The sequence below is a fragment of the Lycorma delicatula genome, chromosome 1, assembly GCF_047948215.1.
Source record: "Lycorma delicatula isolate Av1 chromosome 1, ASM4794821v1, whole genome shotgun sequence".
In the NCBI taxonomy this organism is placed as follows: Eukaryota; Metazoa; Arthropoda; class Insecta; order Hemiptera; family Fulgoridae; genus Lycorma; species Lycorma delicatula.
Genome location: NC_134455.1, coordinates 199,167,930 through 199,186,063, shown reverse-complemented (window position 1 = coordinate 199,186,063; position 18,134 = coordinate 199,167,930). Strand labels below are relative to the sequence as shown.

General features: G+C 26.0%; 1 protein-coding gene across 3 annotated transcripts in view; it reads left to right on the top strand.

Moving 5' to 3' along the window:
* Positions 1–18,134, top strand: part of IntS3 (integrator complex subunit 3) — a 111,351-nt gene that overhangs the window by 18,469 nt on the left and 74,748 nt on the right. For all 3 annotated transcript variants that reach the window (XM_075370324.1, XM_075370333.1, XM_075370341.1), the window contains exons 3-5: positions 2,987–3,252; positions 6,352–6,623; positions 16,854–16,999. In XM_075370324.1, the coding sequence (XP_075226439.1) occupies positions 2,987–3,252; positions 6,352–6,623; positions 16,854–16,999 (684 nt within the window). The remainder of the gene's footprint in view (positions 1–2,986; positions 3,253–6,351; positions 6,624–16,853; positions 17,000–18,134) is intronic.

The window sequence follows — 18,134 nt, the reverse complement described above, 5'->3', positions numbered from 1 at the left end:
TCTAAAATCAATACTTATAAGACAAATATTCCTCTAAACCTATTTATTATATTTTTATAATCAAAAACAAACTTGAACAACCCAAGTACAGAATTACAAAGTAAATGAAATGATACTTACCTTATTTTTACTCTTTTATTATTACAAAAGCACTTTTGCGGGATCCCGCATCATCAGTTGTATATAAGATATATTTATATAAATTTAGATATCAAACATAAACATTTTTAAATTAAAATTAAAAGATTAAAATTACAATCCATATACAAAAATATATGAAGTCAGTTAAATAAAATAACCACAAATATGGTATCATAATTAAAAAAGTAAATTTAAAATAAAATAAATAGAAATAAATAAATATACTATGTAACCTGGCCAGCCAATGTAACATTACTGATTGGATTTGGATTAAATTATTTATATACATTATGATTATATCTATTTTTATCTAAAAATGTGCTGCTTTTTTAAGAGTTATTCTGTCTGAAAGTTGATCAAGTTGGAGATTCTTTTGTATTTATTATATATATAAAATCTCACTAAAATGTCTTAAACTTTTACTATTATTATATAAATTACCAGGTGTGTAAATATGAAATCGGAATTTTTGTGTAGAAAATACATGTTTATTTTATGAAAATAATAAAAAAATATTTTATTCAAAATATTGTCAATCACTAGCAGCTATACATTGTTCTCATCTCTCTGACAATTTATGTATGCCACGTCAAAAAACTTGCTCTTTTGAGGCAAACCAATTTCCAAAAATATTAATAAAAAGTAATTTACCAATTGCAGAGAATAATTGCATTATCTTAAAATCACATAAAACTAAAACATCTGTCATTATGTATATCAAAAAATATAATAATCTGATGAAACAGCATGTATTAGAAAATAATTTCAAAGAAATAAATGGCCCCACTAATCAAATTTCTAAAAATAACTAAAAGTTTAATAAAAAATTATTGTAATATTTTTAATTATAAAAATAACTTAAAAATATCATTCTAAGTTATACCCATTTGTACCAAGTGCATCAAAATTAACAGGGCACCCAAAAATACATAAACCTGGTATACCTAAGCAACCTTTGATTGATGTCACAACTGCTCCATCGTATATTATTTCAAAAAGAGCAGATAAAATACTTAAAATAAAAATGAATTGGATTATAAATACAGTATAAAAATGGATTTGAATTTGTAAATAAATTAAAAGATTTAACAATTTGAGAAAAAACTACGATGGTAAGTTATGATATTAGTAATATGTACCCTAGCATACCCATAGATAAAACAGTTCAAATAATAAAAAATAAATTAATATACAATAATGAAGACTGTTTTTTATTGATAATATTATTACTATTGTTAGAAATATTTGCCAACAAAATTACTTTAAACTTAATGATAAATATTATATTCAGAAAATTACTTTACTGATGGGTTTTCCATTATCAGCTATCATATCCGAGATTTATTTACAGGATTTTGAACATAAAATTATTTATGGCATTATTCACACACATGATATCCTATTATGGACTAGGTATGTTGATGATATTTTTATGGTTTATTATCCTATTATGCACAGTGAAAATATAATTTTGAATAAAATTAATTCATATTACAATAGTTTGATATTTACTTTTGAAATTTACATAAATAGAAAAATAAATTTGGATATTAGTATCAAAATTAACAAAAATAATCAATTTATAATGTCAGTATATAGGAAATCCACAACTAATAAAACTACAATACATAGAAATTCAAATAATCTGTGGTCATACAAAATTAGTACTTATATACACATGGATAATAAAGCAATTAATTGCACACAATGTAATAAAAATAAAAGTAAATTAAACAAAGAAATAGATAGTATAAAACAAATTGCTAAACATTATGGTTATAATGTTTTTTTAGTTGATAATATATACAAAAAACAAAATTCAAAAATTAATAATACTCAACTGTTATATACCTATAAGTGATACACAAAAAATTGACAATTATATTTAAAATATTTACACTGATAATGTAGTTGAAAATATAACTAATATTTATGATAAAAGTAAATTTAAACTGGCATACAAGACAAACAATCATATAATAATATATTTAAAAAATAACAATTACACTGACGTTTATAAAAATAAAAAGTTAAAAATAAAATATATATTATATATATATAGGTAAGACTAATAGGTCTTTTAAAACTAGAATTTTAGAACACATTAGAAATTATAAAAATGCTAAATTGGGTTTATTTAATGTTGCTAACCACCTTATTAATGATGAACATACTGTATTTGATATTTGGACAAATTTGGAAATAGTGAAAATCAAGAAATATAATTTAAATAATAGTAAAAGTTTAGACATTTTGGAGAAATTTTATATATATAAATATTAAAGAATTTTCAACTTTATCAACTTTCAGATACAATACGAAGATGACACTCTTATATTCTAATAAAAGCGGCAACAGATAGCAGCATGTTTTTAGATAAAAATAGATATAATCATAATGTATATAAATAATTTAATTCAGATCCACTCAGTAATGTAACATTGGCTGACCAGGTTATATGGTTTAAATTTTCTTTTTATTTAAATTTAATTTTTTAATTATGACATCATATTTATATATATGTAGTTATTTTATTTAATTGAGTTCATATGTTTTTGTATATAAATTGTAATTTTAATTTAAAAATTTTTATGTGTAATTGTAATTTTACTTAAATATATCTTATATACAACTGATGATGCGGGATCCCATGATAGTATTATTCTTTCGAATAATAAAAGAGAAAAAATAATGTATCATTTCATTTACTTTACAATGCTGTACTTGGGTTTTTCAAGTTGGTTTTTGATTATAAAAATACAATGTATGTGTGTGTTGTGTGCATGCGCATGTGTGTATTACAATTTTTTGTTGTTGTATATAATGTGTTTATTTATAATTTCAGAGTTATCGTGATCTGACATTAGTCACACGGGATGGCTTGCAAATGGTATTAGCAAATCTGTCACAGTTAGTATTGGAACGATGGTTAAAATTAACAGAAAGATGTCAATCACAGTTACTGTGGTTACTACGAGAACTTGTGCGAAATGCAGTGGCAGGTGTGGAAACACTTGCTTGGAATTTAATGAGACTTGCTGCTGGTGGTGATATATCAGCTAGAAATATTATGTTAATAGAGTCATTACTTGATATCTATCAAGAAAATAGGTAACCAAAAATATCAGTTGAACATATTTTTAGTATTATTTAAAAAAATTATCGAATTTAAATTAGTTATTTATATTTAGATCAGTTGACATTATTAATGTATATATTTATATATATGTATGTAGTAGTGGAGATTTCCTGGTTGAAGCACAAAATTTTATGAAATGAATTAATGAACTGTGAACACAGTTTGAAGTGAATAATTTGAATCAATCAAATGAATAATATTACATAATAATAGATTTAAATTAACATTAAATAAAGTAATCTATACTATTATATAAAGAGGAAGAAGTTAAATAGAAATAGAAGTTAAATAGAGGAAGGGATAAATAAGAAAACTACCGGTTCAGTCACAACCAAATTTTTACCCATGTTTCTTGGCATATGTGAGAAGGTTATTTTTTAGATATATTTCATCTCAAAAAATTTTGAAAAAAAGATGTATAATAATCAAATTATACATTATGTAGAACTGGAGATTTGCTAGTTGAAGACAAACTTTAATGAATTGTGAACTATTCGTTTTTATTGTGTGAGCTGTGTTGAACTGAATGATTAACAATATTTAAAAACCAATTTTTCGATTTTTTGAAATTCTGAGCTTCAAGGGTTAAAATGGATTTTTTAATTTCTTTTTGAAACCATGCTATTTTTTAAATTCTCTGTAATAAATGAATATTCAACCTGATTTTTGGTAAGTGCAATCTTCTTGTCAATAAACGAATTTATAGATTTTTGAAATCCGACCTTGAAAGGGGATGAAGGAAGGTAAAAAATAATTTAACAATGATTATAAATTTTTCTAATCCCAACTATAGTAAATGAGATATTTAGTAGATTTGGGCTTGCAAATACTCTTCCGATAAATATTTAAAAACCATTTTTTTTTTTTTTTTTAATTCCGATTTCTTTAAGGGGTGCGAAAGTATACGGCGCTATGGCTCAACCAACACAGACACTGCCACTGTTACTGTATGTGGTGAGTGGCTGCACTTGCCTCTGGTTACTTGACTAAAAACCATAAAATAAAAAGATTGACGCTATGGAACACAAGTAACCATATATGAAACATAATAATATGTATAATGTGTTGTGTGGAATTAAGTCAGAGCTTCAAACTTAAAGGTCTGAGAGCTCAGTGAAGGAGATGCTATTACTGCATCTCATCCCTGACTGCAAACAGCATGTAAAATAACAAATGTCTTTAAGAAAATTTGAACTGGAAGCTGTTTCAGATACTCTCTCTCTCTACAGACTGATCTGAAACCTTCAGATTTTGCCATTGATACTTTTCTAACTTAAATCCCAATCAAGAGATTTCAGATGTGAAGTGCTTAGATGAACAAGTTCTTACCTTTAAGATGAAGTATGATTGTATGATGAAGTATGAAGTTTAGATGAATTATGAACAAGTTCTTACCTTCTACTGACAATGTAAACCCCCCTCTCCATGAGTTTGATATTAATGAGCAGGCAATGAAGTAGATATTGATACTTTCTGGAATCAACTATATATAAATATATATATATATATATATTTTTTTTTTTCTGAATAAAACTGAATAATTATACATTATTCATAACTCTGCACAATTTCTTGGTAGAAGAGTTCCAGTATTCTGTTATTTTTCAGCTGACAAAATGCTTGCAGAAGGAATTTTAGAAGTGAATTGTTGAATCCATATGTATATATATTAATTAATTTATATTTAATAGATCAACCCTAAGTACAGAATAACTGAAATAGGACGACTTACCTTATTTCATTATATAACAAAAACGCATTCGCGAATTTGATTTGCATCATTAGCTGCATATATTTTATATATATATATATATATATATATATTACAAAACCATTAAAAACTTGCAATCCATGTCACCATACCTCCCATTCACTTATAATTTTATGTTAAAAAACTAATTAAATTTTTTTTAAAAATTTTTAATTAAATTTAACTTATACTTTAAACCACACAAAACTTTTAAAACCTTTTATTTAAATTAAAAATAAAATAAAAATAGCACATGTTTTTATTTATATTTTAAACGTTTTAATTTTTATGTTTTTTAAAATACATTTTTACATTTCAATTTCAACTTGGTTAATTTTAATTAATTGTGATCTTTGTAATTTTAAACAATCTTTATATTTTACATTTTTATTTCTTGTTGGGATTGTAATTTAACTTCTTTTTTTTTTAAATGCTGCTTTTACAAGTTTTTAATGGTTTTGTAATATACACATAAAATGTATGCAGCTGATGATGTGAATCAAATTCGCGAAAGTGTTTCTGTTATGTAATGAAATAGGGTAAATCATCCTATTTCAATTGTTCTATACTTAGTTTTGCGCTATTAAATATAAATTAATTAATGTGTATATATATATTTACTTCTAAAATTCCTTTTGCAAGCATTTTGTCAGCTGAAAAATAACACAATATTAGAACTCTTCTACCAAGAAATTGTATAGAGTTATGAATAGTGTATAATTATTCACTGTTTTATTCAGAAAAACTATTTTAAAAATAAAATGTAATGTAACCTCTTAGAAACAGGGTTTTCAAAATTTAGGTAATTAAAGAATTAAATTGGAATTATATATAGTCTTACAATTTAATTTTTGTAGTCGCTTCTTTTTTCTTGTTTATTTTCTCTTCAGACAAGTGGATTTTGGATAAAGTGAAAAAAAATCTGTTTCAAAATATTAATACATTTATTAAAATAGTGGTTGAAGAAGAGAATAAACACACTTACAGATATTAAAGAATAATATCAGAATACTATTGTTTAGGATTTCTGACAAAGTTTGTTCCTGTTAAAATGCATGATTTTAAAAAGTAAAAAAATAACATGCATATTAATTTATCAGCTAATAAGATGTGTGAGAGATTTATAATGATATTTTGTAAAACGTTTTTTTATTAAGAATTCAAATATTTTTTTTCACAAACTTTTGTTTTAAATATTTGCATAAATTTTCAAGTTGTCGGTATTGTTATTAAGTAGTTGAAACCATAAAACCATACATACGTGCACATGTATGGCAGTTTTGTTGTTTTTTCAATTTTTTTTTCTTTAATTTTTTTTCAGAATATGGTTAGAAAAATATCCTCTTTTGTTGGCTTCTGTTGTTTATACATACCTACGTCTCATAGAAGATCATGGATCAGTTGGTTTAGCATCTCTTCGCCAGAAAGAAGTTGTGTTTACAGTGTCTTTACTCAGAGACAAATTTACTGAATGCCTCATTATTGGCAGGGATTTAGTTAGATTGTTACAAAATGTTGCCAGAATTCCAGAATTTGAACAGCTCTGGCAGGATATTTTACATAATCCTAAGGTTCTTAGTCCGACATTTACAGGTAAATAGTAGCTGTTTCCTATAGATTTTATATAAGAATTAAAAAAAATATTTTATAGTGTAAAAATTATTTCAGTTGAGATTAATTGGTTAAATTAATAGATTATGTTTTATAAGTTAATGGATTTTTAGAGATTTAAAATAATTGCTAGTAAGTAGTAACGATTCAAAAATGCTTTTTTGAATTTTATTAACTAGCCATTGAATTTTATAAGTCACTAGTTTTTTAGTAGTGGATCTCTAGGTATGTAAATTTTACATTGCCTAATATATTTCATCGTTTTTGTAGAGAGATTTTTATCTTCATATTATAGCTTTGAAATTAGTAAATTGTTTTCTCCAAAAATTAATAATTTCTTTATTAATACACTTCAGTCACAGTGATAAATAAACTGAAAGTTCGTTTCATTTAATAAAGAACTGCATCAGAGAGTATGCAAGTTTTTATTATTTTCTGTTTATGTTGTAAATAAATAAATATTACTACTTGCTGTAAGAAAAGAAAATGAATTGATCACATATTTAAATCAAGATTCTAGTGCAGAAAAATTAACTTACTTCTAAATAACTTCTCTGATGTGGTTTTTACTCAATTTACTTTGTAATATGATGATGACTACTTAATGTTATTTGGATTTATAAGCTGTCATTTTCTCTGTCATAAAATGCTTTTGAATGGAATTAATTGTTGTGTATATTATATTCTAACTTGAAGGCATTTGAGAGTCGCCTAGCAGTTGTCTGACTGAGCTAAAGTTTTCCACAGCCTGGTTTTTTGTTAATTGGAACAGGATTAGGGGTGGGAGCAGCACAATTTCAATTTTTTGAAAATTATATATAGCTAAGGGCCACCCTAATATATATATATATATATGAGGTGATCAGAACCAAAGGGGTGTAAGTGCCTAAAAACCACTTTTAGAAAAATCTTACTCTAAAAGTTTAAAAAATTCCCTTGTAAAATTAATTTAACTGGTATCAGTTTGTTTTACAAACCTTTACACGTAGCTTTAGATAAAAAATCAAGCAGTGAAATTGATTTTTTTAGGGACAGCAGTTTTTTCTTTTCAAGAAATTGATTGATGGCATATCAAGTAATGAAAAAAGTATTGAAAAAATACTGCCAAAAACCTTATTCTGTTTCCCACGTTCGGTTGATTTCAAATTGAAGGATTTTCATTTTTGTCATCCTCTGGTTTAGTGGAGGTGGACAGCTTCCTATTCTTTTCTTTTTTTCCATGCTTTAGGTTCATATAAAAATTGTGATGAATAGATGGTAAAAATTCTAGCAGCGACTTCAGATCTTTGAACTTTGCTGTAACGATTTTTGGAGGTGACTCATAGAGAGGCTTTAGGGTAAATGTGGTGTTTTGGACATCCAGGCTTAGGTTTTCTCATATCATATGATTAGAAATCCTTGGTGTCATCCAAAGAACACTTGTTGTACAAAGCAAATGGATTGGTCTTATTAAAATGAAGCTATTGAAATTTATTGATACCATTCACAGCACTTTTAGAGTCTCATGTATTTATTCTACAGAAAAAAATCCTCTACAGACATTTTAACTATTTGAAATTTCTGATGTGCAGATTATACTGCTCTTATCCAATCATCAGGCACAAACACATACTCCAGTGTTTTCTTACTTTTCTTTAAAATGACAAAGTCTTCATCACATTCCAAATAAGAATGCCCTGCTATTAAAAACTTCTGATCTACAGTCTCTGTGTGGGTATTTTTTACATTATACATCCAAAATCTGGTGACCTCCACAGTTATCACTAAAAACAATTACACTGTTACTGTAGGAGGAAGCTGTATGACATATTTCAGTAAACATGATGAAATTTCACCTTCATGTCACATCAGTATAGTAGCATGATTGCTTCTGAGATCTTGTATTGCTAAATTATATGTCCATAACTGCCTTACACAATGCAAGTTAACATAGGACAAGGCAATGTTTTCTGGAAATGAAAACAGACTGCTTTGACAGCAGGATTTTCCTTAGCATTTTTCTGCACTCAGCAGATCTGCTTCTTCAGTAGATATTGAGTGGTGTTCCTTCTCAGTCCTAGTTTTTTCTATATTTCCCTGCTTTTTCCAAATTTTATTTTTATTTGTAGACTCACATATATTACATGTGTCAGTGCGTGTTTTTTTAAGCCAAGATTATATTGTGTGACAATGGTGTGCCGGTAAAAAGATTCTTTAACCGCATCTATTCCTCTCCCCTTGCTCTGGTCAAGATGTAATCTTCATTTTCCAGATATCTAGATACTATCTATCTAGAAAGTATACTTTCCAGATACTTTGTGTTTAGATCTTTTACCCTAGTATAACGGCTTGTATTTTTAGGAAACAATGCAATATGTTTCTTAATATATTTGATTGTTTCTTCAGGAGTTTTATTCTTTGGGGATGTGTTTACCTCTTTCTCTTGTTCCTGTAATGTCTTTCCGCTTAAGAACATTGTCATATCTTTTTTGAGAAATGTCAAGTGTTTTAATAAAAAATAATTTACATATTACATACTCTTGTACATTACAGCTTGAGAGAAACACTCTTCTGTTTATGTTTTTGGGAATTTTTTTGGTGCAGATAATTCTATGCATCTGTTTATGAATGAAGGTTGTGTAATTCCTAGGACTCTAAACCCCAAAATTTATCAAAAAGCTTTTTCCTGTCACCATCAGTTTTGCACTCATATCTCCAAGTGTGAACATATGGCTGCACTAGTTTTGCATTGAATTGCTTACCTTTATAACCAAAATACTCTTTACCAGAATCCCGTAGTATTTTTGCTTTTTTGTTTTTACAATTTTTCTCATTTCTTAACCACTTTCTTGCTTTTTTACTTTGACGACTCTCATGAATTTCAAACAATGATGAGTCTGGAGAATTATCTTGTGGATCATAATTCTTGTCCTCATCCGTGTCATCTGGAGGATCTGAAACAAAACAACCTGTATTAAAGTTGAGGGTAAAACTAATTACCTGGAAAATGCTATTTAAAAGTAGCTCTGTTGTTAATAAAATGAAATAAAGTACTAAGTAGCCTAGGTTTTATAGGAATATTTTTATTTTTACTTATATTACTTGATTTAAAATTAAATAAAGTGGTATAAATTCATTAATAAATTAAAAATTTTATTAATAAATAATTAAATTAAAAAATAAATTTAATTTATAAAATTAAGTAAAGGCTTGTGAAATCAACAATAAGCTTTTTAGTTAGGTCTGAGTTGAATACAAATAGTGTTGTTTTAAATTATGGGATGTATTCTTACCTGAACTTTCTTCTAATAAATGTTCAATGATGTTTTAATCTTCCATTTTTAAATTTGTTTTTAACCAACTCCATCTAAAACTACTGAAAAATCATACTGAAATAGGACATAAACAAAATGCTTTATTGTAATGTATCAAATCAATTTGCCAAACTGCTTGAAGACATAGGGATGTAAGTGATTTGTATCTGTCTTCCAGTAAACCAAATGGCAGAGTTGCTAAGTAATTTTTTGAAACACCACTAGATAGCAGCACCTATCAAGGAAATCACTTATACTTCTTTGCCACCAAGTAGAATGACTTATCCCGTAATGATTGTATGCATTAACTACATTATTTTTATTTTTGGTACTTAATACCACTTTGGTTCTAAGTGCCTCATATATATATATATATATATATATGCAAAGACCAACTTGAACTGGAACTTGGGGAATACCAAGGGGGATTTAGGCCATGGAGAGGTTTCCCGGAGCAAATAATATCCCTAAAACTTATGATGGACTTATATAAAAGACGGAAAAAACAACTAATAATCACCTTCGTCGACTTTAAAAGGGCCTATGATTGTATACACCGACCATCCATGCTGAATATTCTGAGAAACCTGGGCCTTCACCCTAAACTCGTAAACATGATAAAATTAACTTTAACCAATACCCAGTCCAGAGTGAAATTCAGAGGTGAACTCTCTCAACCCTTCTACATAAAAACTGGATTGAGGCAAGGAGACGGCCTCTCACCACTCCTTTTTAACTGCGCCCTTGAATTTGTCATGAGAAAATGGTATGAAATAAATCCCAAAAATATAAAAATGGGTACTAAGAAAAACTCTCACACTAAATTGCCTAGGATTTGCAGATGACCTCGCTCTTTTAGCAAATAATATTCAAGAAGCCAAAACACAAATCATGAGCCTTCAAAACCTAGCACAAAAGATAGGGCTTCATATCTCTTTCGAAAAAACTGAACTAATGGCCATAGATCCTCTGGTAATAGAGCACATTACGGTAAACAATCAGAAAATTAAAATAGTAAAACAATTTAAATATCTAGGGGAAATAATAACTTATAATTTAAATGAAAAAGTGACATGGCAAAACAGGACAAATAAAATGATTAAATCCCAAAAATTAACTTGGTCAACATATAACAAAAAATGCCTTTCTGCTAAAACAAAACTTAAACATTATAAAACTGTAGTACAGCCAGAAGTCACCTACGGAAGCGAGACCCTTTTCAAAATCACTCAGAAAAACCGAATTGAAAAAATTCTGAAAATAGAGAGGAGAATTGTCAGAACGTGTATCAATAAAAAACACCAAAAAGAAGGCCAATGGTGGATTGTGCCAAATGAGGTGGTGTATCGAGAAATAGAGCCTGTTACTGATACTATGCGGAAAAAAAGAATCTCTTTCTTCGGTCATCTCATAAGGACACCGCAAACAAGACTGTCAAGAAATATCATTGAAAAGCTCTGGTTCCAAAAGCTAGAAGTAGGATGGATCAAAGAAATTAGAGAAGATATGAAAGAATTGGGAATTTCCCTGACTGACCTACAGAATAAAACTGGAAAAATTACAAAGCTAAAAGATAAAAGCATTAGATTTAAACAAAAGACAGACAAACGACAAAATACAACGAAGAGGGTGTTTACGGATGAAGAAAAGAAAGCAAGATCTGAACGGATGAAGAAATACTGGGCAGCTCGAAAGAGTAAAATAACACGCTTTTCTCAGAAAAGATCCAACTAAAATTGACTTAAGTGGTCCCATGTTGGCCGTAAAAGCATAATAATATATATATATATATATTAACTTAGTAACATAATTTTTTTCTATACTGTTGCCCATATCTCCCTCTGTACTAATTATATTAAATAAAAATAAAAGTAAAATTCAGCTATCCACCACAGTACAGAATCCAATAATGTGTCTTACCTTATCTCATTACTTCTTATTTGTAATCAAAAGCACTTTCAAGGGTTACCCTCATTGTCAGTTGATCATAAAATTAAAAAACTTCAACTTTTTTTTTTCTAATTTGTAAATCTCTTAAATATGCTTGTGGCTAGCCACCACATACAGTACTGTACTAATATTTTATGAAATTTAATATGATAATTCATATCATGATAGTTTAAAATTTACGTTTGAAACAGATAAATACAGAAAAATAAGTTTTTTAGATGTTGACATGGAAATTAATAAAAATAACAAAATTATAACATCTGTGTATAGGAAACCAACAATAAGTAAAATAACTATTAATAGAAAATCAAATCATCCTTAGTCACACAAAATTAATATAGTTGCAAATATGTTGAGTATAGCAATACATTATACACAGAATAACAGGGAAAAATTAGATAGAGAAATAAATATCATAAAAAGTATTCCATTAAAAAAATAGATATAATACCTCATTAATTGATATTTATAAAATAACAAATGTTACAGTTTATATATATATATATATATATATATATATATATATATATATATATATATATATATATATATATATATTTATATTTATATTTATATATATAATATAATACTTTTATAGTAATAATATTATTGAAAATTTTATTAATGTTTATTATGATGAAAAATACAAACCACCATATAAACCAAACAACCATATAATAACACATTTAAAATAACATAATGATAATTATGATTCTAATAATTCATGTAAGGTTTATAAAATAACATGTAATGATTGTAAAATTTATATTGGGAATACTAAATATGGAATGTTTATTCCATATATTATATACTAATCTATATGGAATATACATTTCATTACTGATTTAAAAACAAATTTGGGAACAATTGAAATTATAAAAGAATATGATAATAATGATAAAAGATTGGACATTTTGGAAACATATTATATATACAAATATAGAAAAAAGTTAAACTTGTTTAATCTGAAGATAGAGTTTTATAATGATTTTCTTATCAAAATGCTGTAGATAGCAGCACTTTTGTAAATTTTAAGTAAATTTCATAAAATATTAGTACAGTACTGTATGTGGTGGCTAGCCACAAGCATATTTAAGGGATTTAAAAATTAGAAGAAAAAAAAATGCTATATTATTAGAATGTTTAATTTTTATTTTAATTTTGACTACATATATTGTACTATATACGCGATCATTTTAATTTCTTGATGTATTTTTTAATGTGTATTTTGAAGTTTTTTAATTTTATGATCAACTGACAATGAGGGTAACCCTCAAAAATGCTTTTGATTACAAATAAGAAGTAATGAGATAAAGTAAGAAACATTATTGGATTCTGTACTGTGGTAGATAGTTGATAATTTAATATATATATATATATATATATATTAAATTAAATAAAAATAAAATTCTTTTTTTTTTTTTGAATATTCAAATACTTCTTCAGTAACATTTTGATCTCTGTGCTAATAAAATATAATATTACATAAAACACAAATGACCAAACACAGTAATTAGATAAATTAAACTTACTTAATTAATTTTCAATAACTAGTTTCTGTGATATCTCACGTCTTCAGTTAGTATTAAATTGTATTTCTATAACATTAAACTTATTATTTTTAATAATTTCAGAAAATAGTTACAGAAATTGTAATATTCTTTCATTGTTATAGTAAGTTAGAACAGTCTGAGAAACAAAATTTATTGTGTAACTGTGTAATGCAATTATTATTATTAGATTAATATGATACATTTTCTATTTATAAAGAAATAAAACATATTAAGTTTGAATTCAAATAATAAAAATTTATATTTTACTTTTAAAATAAGTGCAAATGAAATCATTTTTTTAACATAATAATAATAATATCATATAATAAAATGATATTTATCATAAACTCTCATCTTATAATCTATATAATTACAATCATCCTCAGATATTAAAATTAACACATACCTCATTATACAACAGAGCTGTCATTATTTTATAAGCAGATATTAAATAAAAAATAAACTACTTGAAAAATAATGATACAAGCATTATGTAGGGTTACTTAATTTGTGTTACTCATTTCATAAATTTAAAAAACTCATGATGAATGTAACTTACATAACCTTTTTATTGGCAGTTTAAGGCAGAGGTCTGTATGGTATTTTTGTAACTATATTTAAAAAATTGTTTGATATAATTGTATGATTTCTTTATATCTTGTTTAAGATTTTGTATTTTAGTTTTCTTTTTCAGTTTAATAATTTTTGTTTTATGTTCTGTCATTCAGTCGTTTATGTTTTGTTTTATTTTCTAATTGTTTAATTCTTGTATATTGAAAATGTAAAAATTTGCATTTTTTGAGAAAATTGTAAAATAAATTAGAGAAAAAATGAAATTATAAAAGATAAGTTTATGGTTAAATAACACTGTTAAAAGAGTTATTGTTAAATCCAAAATTTCATCTCACAATTTTGAAAAATAATTTTTTTATTGCAGATTTTAAACCCAATGCATGTCTCTATACATAACATGACATTTTTTTTATTATTTTCTTAAACCACAGTGAAAATCTAAATTGAATCAAAATATAAATGTTTATTAATCAAGAAAATATAAAGACTAGTATTTTATTCAAAACCTCACTATAAACAAATAAACTCTCATTGTTTGTGCTACAAATACAACTTATAAAGAAAAATTAATAAAAACAAAATTAAAATCAGTAAATAAAGATCACTAATATAAAAAGACTGAATACAAAATTAAAAAATTAAAACTTGAGTATTGAAAATGACTAGTATATAAACAAAAGACTAAATAATAATCTAAATGTCTTGCTTAGACAAAACATAATATGAAATCATTTGCTGTAGATACTACTTTGTTAAACATAACACCATTAAAAAATTAATTATTATCCAACGAAACGTAAAAATATAAAATAATAATGTTAAAATTTATAAAGTTAATATTTACTCTGACATCTTGATTTTGAAAGAGATAATTAATTTTGATTAGATGTTGATTCTGATTTTTAAAGGGTTAAAGAATGTTACTGTTACTAAAAATAGTTCAAAATAATTTGATAAAAATATTATTAAACAAGTAAGTAGTTATGATAAATTTTGTATCAGGTATGATCATTTTTATATTTTTAAAAATATAAAATTATTTAAAACCAGATTTGATGAGCCTATGTGTGAATTTAAAAATAGTAACTATAAAATTATCAAATATGACAAACATCTGTTTAAAGAAAATTTTAAAAAGTTAGAAATTAATAAATTCTTAAAGAATTATACCTCAAAAAATGATCCGTATACAAATATAAAAGATAAACAAATCTATGAACCACATTATGATGGTTTATTGGAAGTTGGTAGGATTGATAAAATAACTAGTGTGATCAATTCTATATGTAACTCACAGTTCTGCTTGTTATAATTAGTATGGATTTTATTTATGACAATGATGATTTGTTACCTTTGATGATAATGATTTGTTACCTAATGATGATCTCTGATGATAAATTAAATTACTCAAAAATTTTTAAGATAAATATTTTACTAATGAATTACTTGTGCAGTTTGTTTTTGTGGTTCATTAATATTTGATTTGATGGAATTATGCCTGTTCAGAAAATCATTTTTCCACGTTGTGATAAACATAAGTTAAAATAAAATGTGAAAAATAACAAATTGTATTAAAGAAGAAATTTTATGCCAAACTTGCAGAAATAAAATAAAAAATTTCAAGAGTTATTAGGAAAAACCAATAGGAAAAGTGAGGAAGAAAATTTTTTTCAAAAAGAGATGAAGTTAGTGAAAGGATGAATGACTACTGGCAGAAAAGGAAACAAAATGCAAAGTAAAGTTGCTTTTCAATCCAAACCATTGATGTTCCAAATGGAATTTTAAAAAATCATGTTCTGAAAAAATTGGACTAAAATTGAAATGCTACTAATAGTTACTTGCAGATTCTTTAATTTCGGTAGTATAATATTAACAGTGATGCAGTAATACTGTTGTACCATGGACTGGAGTACACCATAGTATAATATTTTCATTGAGCACTGAAAAAAAGAAAGTAAACTATTATGTATATTAAGCTGGAATTGATTGATTAATCTTCCTGACTTTTCCACTTTGTTATGAACTGTAACATACTTCCAGTAGAATGTTTACTGATTTCTATAGTAAAACTCAGCTTAATGTGGCAAACTCAGTTTCTGTGATCAAAGGAGAGACCTTCAAGTTGATATAATTTTTAGACATCATGCATGAATATCAGATTTTGAAATGCATATAAAACAAATGGATTAAAAAAATCAACTAAAAGTATCACATCAAGCAGAATTTCCAAATTTTATTAAAAATATGAAACAATTTTTGAAATTAGTTATAACCATGGGAATTAATGTATTTGTATTTAATTTAATGCAGAGTGACTTTCTGCACACTCTTGTTACCAATAGTATAGATAGCTACAAAAAAATTGTGGAATAGATGTGTGTTAATGACATTTTCATATACACAGTATACAAATCAAGTCAGTTTAGAGCATGATACATTACTCACTTGAAACCATAAATATGTTTTTAAAAATATTATACACTCCTTAAAAATAGATGACAATAATGCATTTCAATTATTAGGTACCTCCATAAAAAAATTAATGTAAATTAATTCTAGATATTTATCAAAAACCAGTCTTCCAATATAAGTTAATATTATACATTTAATCTTAAGTTGAAGTGAAGTGAAGAATTTAATTTAATAAAATGTATTAAACATTGTAATTGTTTACATGTACACATGTACTGTATTGTATACATCATGTTGGAAAAACAGCCTGTCGAGTGTTTAGACATTGGTGGTACTATTAATAAGAGGTTTCATTATGCTGTATTATTTACATAAACTGTTTTAAGATTATATCAACTGTTATCTGTGATAATTTGTGCTTGCTTTTTTAGGTGTGATTCAAATGCTTCAAAGTCGTACCTCAAGGAGGTTTTTACAGTCTAGATTAACACCTGATATGGAAAGAAAAATGGTATTCCTGACTTCATCTGTTAGGTTTGGTAACCATAAACGTTATCAAGATTGGTTTCAAAGGCAGGTCAGTAAGGTTTTTCTATGGTATTAGCAAGAATCTTTATTCTAATTAATAAAAAAATTAGTCTCAAACTTTACAGTATATTTACAATTAAATATGGAGTTAGTGTATTGGTGAAAATAGAATTGAAATTTTGTAAATGGAATATAAAGTGATTATGCACTGTGCAGTACTGTATTTTTCCCTTTATTTCCTACAATTCATATTGTAAGAGCATTTATTGATAGAATAGAAATAAGCCGAAAATAATGTCTATATAATATTATTTTGTATATTAACTTTGGCTGTTGTATGCAAAATATTATTGATAGTTCTTATTAATATGTGGTAGTATACAATTGAAAGCATTTCGTTCCACCTTTTATCCAAAAGGTTCCAAATTTGAATCCCAATCAGACAGCATTTTTCACATCCTATAAAACTTCTACATCATATTTTCATTCATAAGCTTCAAGCTTTATGTATAAAAAATACTGTACTGTAATTTCGTAATCTGTCAAACTTAAAAAAAATATCAGCTTCTATTAAAAATATGACATCTGATTAAGTATAACGCAGTCATTGAAATTTCTATTGAATGATTTAGTTCTGCACTATACAGATCATAAGGATGATAGTCTTGTTCCTTACCCAGTGATTCTTTTTTTTTTGTTCAGACCAGTAAGGATCATGTTTGAATAATAGTTCGGAACTGCTTTTGTTTTCCCAATATATTTTTGCTCTGTTATTTTTCTTCTTCGGTCCACTTTCTTCCTATACTTCTCTTGTCCTTCTTCTCTGGAAATTTAGATTCTTTGATTAATTTTCTAAATTTGTCTCTATTTAAACAGGTTTCTTTAGAGATTTTTGACGTTTTAAGATCGTTTTCTACTTCTTTTAATCACTACTTTTAATAGTTCTTCTGTTATAAAAGTTAAATATTTGTTTTGCCATCTGTTTTTGATCATTCTGTATAACTGCCCATAAAATTATAATCTTCTCTGGATGATGTCTTTTATTTTTACTGTATTCTTATACATTTTTGTTTCACTTTTAATTTATAAATTCCATCCTGGTAATTGGGTCCATAGACATTTCTTAAAATTATTTTTTCTATTTTAAAAAGTCTGTCCGAAAAATTTTACAAACACTCAGCGCC